The sequence below is a fragment of the Lipotes vexillifer genome, unplaced genomic scaffold, assembly GCF_000442215.2.
Source record: "Lipotes vexillifer unplaced genomic scaffold, Lipotes_vexillifer_v1.1 scaffold987, whole genome shotgun sequence".
Classification (NCBI taxonomy): domain Eukaryota; kingdom Metazoa; phylum Chordata; class Mammalia; order Artiodactyla; family Lipotidae; genus Lipotes; species Lipotes vexillifer.
Window position 1 is genome coordinate 297820 of NW_006787426.1, and position 3015 is coordinate 300834.

At 65.3% G+C, this 3015-nt stretch overlaps 1 protein-coding gene across 4 annotated transcripts in view; it reads right to left on the reverse strand.

Moving 5' to 3' along the window:
- Positions 1–640, reverse strand: part of DGCR2 (DiGeorge syndrome critical region gene 2) — a 70072-nt gene extending 69432 nt beyond the window's left edge. For 3 of the 4 annotated variants that reach the window (XM_007460011.1, XM_007460008.1, XM_007460009.1), the window contains exon 1: positions 470–548. In XM_007460011.1, coding sequence (XP_007460073.1) covers positions 470–548 — 79 coding nt within the window. Of the gene's footprint in view, positions 1–469 lie in introns of all 4 variants that reach the window. The other variant, XM_007460010.1, reaches the window with a different exon arrangement.
- Between the last annotated feature and the right edge of the window lie 2375 nt (positions 641–3015).

Consider the following 3015-nt stretch of genomic DNA (forward strand, 5'->3'; position numbering starts at 1 on the left):
CTGACTGTAAAAGAAAACATTTTTACAGTCCACCAAAATCACCTTGGATCCCCGGCCTCCTGTGCCTGACGGATAAATCGGCCCTGCATTTAGGGTCCTGATTTCTCGCTGGAGGAGGAGGTACATCAGAAACAGAGATAAGGATCGTCCAGGACCTTCTGCTGCCGCGATCCCGATTCCCCACCACAGGCTTCCTTCAGAAAACGCAAGCCCCCGGGGGCTCCAAAAGCATCTGAGGGTCACAGACCAGGAGCACCCCCCGGTGCCCGGCTCGGCGGCTCCCGGGCCGAGCGACCGTGACCAGCCAGGGGCTTCCAGGTGCCCCGAGCCGCCCCCTCGGCCCCCGGCCTGACCACCATTGCTCCCGCTCCGTCGACTGCCGAGCGCAAAGTGAGGGCCAGGCGAGGTGGGGGTCCCAGCGCCCCCGCCCCCCCGCCCCGCCCGCGCCCCCACCCCCACCACTGCGCACCTGGCCGCAGCGGCTCGGTGACCGTGAGCACCAGCAGGAAGAGCAGCAGAAAGGCACCGCTGTCTGCCTTGGGCACCATTTATCCTCCGTTCATCGTCCCCGGGGCGGCCGCGAGACCCCGCGGGGAGGCCGGGCCGGGCCGGGCCGAGGGTCGGGCCGGGCCGGGGCCAGGCCAGGCGAGGACGCTGCGGGAGGAGGCTGCAGGGACCGCGGACACTCACGCGCCCCAACTCTGGCTCCGCGCAAGATGGCGGCCGTCTTGCTCGGTCCGCACCGCCCGCACCGCCCCCGCCCGCGCCGCCCGCGCCGGCCAATGAGCGCCGGGAGGGGGTGGGGCCTGCGTGTTCCCCATGCGCAGTGGCCGAAAGGGGCGTGGCCCAAGGGCGGGGCGGTGGCTCAGGGGTGGGCCCTTCGGGGGCGGAACTACGAGGGGTCAAAGGTGCCATTGGCTGAGCAGAGAGGAGAGGCTTGTGGGCGGAGCCTCAGCGGCGGGGCCTCCGAAGGGCCCCGCAGAGCCTGGGCGGCGGGGCCGAGATGACAGACACGGAAGGGGCGGGGCGTGGAGGGGCCGGGGCGGTCCGGGGGCAGGGCCTGACGGGAGGGGCGGGGCGCACGGGAGCCGGTGGGCGGGGTGGGGATGGGTACCGGGTGAAGAGGGCCCTGGGAGACCTAGCGTCCTAACATCTCGCGCACCTGCAGCCCCAGGTCTGGTCAGAGGCCCAAGAGTGCGCCCCAAAGTCGTCTTTTAAAGGCCGAACCGGTGCGGAGAGGGATGAGGAAAACTGGAGGGACCCGGCCTAACCCTGAGGAGGTTCCGGGGGTGGTTCCACCTCGTGAGGAACACGCAGGTGTGGCTTCACCGGCACATACAACTGAAACGTTTCAAACGGATGAGGGAGTAGCCTCAAGGAGGGTCACACAAGGAGAGCTGACAGGGAAGCCCAGATCCTAGAGACGGAGCAAAGCCCCCTGTGGAGGAACGGCGCTGCCCGCATGGCGGGGACAGGAGAACGCAGCACAGCTGCCGCCACAGCAGGCCCGTCTGCACGGAGGGAAGCCGCCAGGGACAGCGCTCCGAGAGCTGGCCGCGCACCTGTCACCATGGGAGGGTACACAGTAGGTGGGGTGTCCCTGACGAGAGAGGAGCAAGCCCTCCAAAGGAAGGACCACCAGCCGCGCACACAAGGGCTTGCCCAGGGTGTCAGGGTGGGGAAGAGGGTGGGGAAAAGGGTGGGGATGGGAGCAGAGAAAAGGGGGGGGGGCCAAGGTTGGTGGGCACCCAGCCCAGCCCTGCCCCCCTCCAGCCCACCAAATCACTCTCCAGGAGCAGTCACCCCAAGCCCCTTCAGGGCATGGTCCTCCCGAGCATCCCAGGATTCCAGCCTGTGACATTCAGGGTCATCTGAGAGAGGCACTCACTCCCTCTGGACGGATATGGCCAAAGTCAACCCCAAGGCTAGGCCAGACCTGCCCACTCCTATCCCCTCAGGGCGTGGCACACAACAGGGGCCCACAGCAGAGGGGCCCCACTGCTGGTGGAAATGGCGATCCCTGTCCAACGCTGCCCTGTTAGCACATCCTCAGGGAGCATTCCCGGGAGAAGCTGCTGCACTGAGAGGAGTCCAGGCCCACCTTCTGCCCCCAGTCCCAGATCTGCCCTGGGAGCCCAGCCAGGGCTATGGATGGTCAGACCCCCGGGAGGGAACTCACAGCCAAGAGCAGAAACCCTTGCCAGTTGTACCCCACAGAGCCAGCCAGCAAAGGTTCGGATGAGGAGAGCAGCACAGGAAAGCGAAAAGTCCAGCAGACCACACAGCAAGTGGGCAGAGCCCCAGCTTCCTAAACTGCATTGACCACTGGGCCAGGATCCTTGCCCCTCCTGACCCACCTCCCCCTTCTCGGCCTTGCTGTGCAGCCAGCAGGCTGCCTGCATGGACATTATCAAGGGCTTTCAGGGCTGCAGGGAGGGAGAAGAGGTCAGGGACGTTCCCCTCCCAACACCCCGTGGGGTCCTGTGGCCTCCACCTGAGATCACTGCTTCTGTCAGGGCGGCCCTCCCTGTACTCCTCTTCCCAGGTCCCAGCGACCACCCTTCTTCCAGCGGTCCGTTACTACTCAGGGTTCTCTACACTCTGCTCCATGTTGGTAAATCATCCCCTTATTAAACCCTCCTCAGACAGTCCTAACTTGAGTGTCTCTCCTGTTTCCTGCTTAGACCCAGAGTGATGGGACTGCCTGCCCTGGATTTCCAGGGATACCCCGGGTTGCAGAAATAAACCCGCGGCTCCACCAGCAGGCCTGGCTCTGGTTTGGAGGCTTGGGCTGACTGAAGCACTCCCCACATCCCCCTCCTACCTTGGGTCCCAGCCGAGCATGAGGCCATGCTTCCGCTGGCCTTCTGTCTGCTGCAGCCCACTGACCGGCCTTCCAGGGTTCCGAGTGTTAGTGGCTCAGGCCAGAGCCTCATTCCCCAGGGCAGTCCTTCTTTATGACTTCACCCACTGAAGTCACCAGGGAGACAATGCCGAATGTTCCACCCCAGAGTC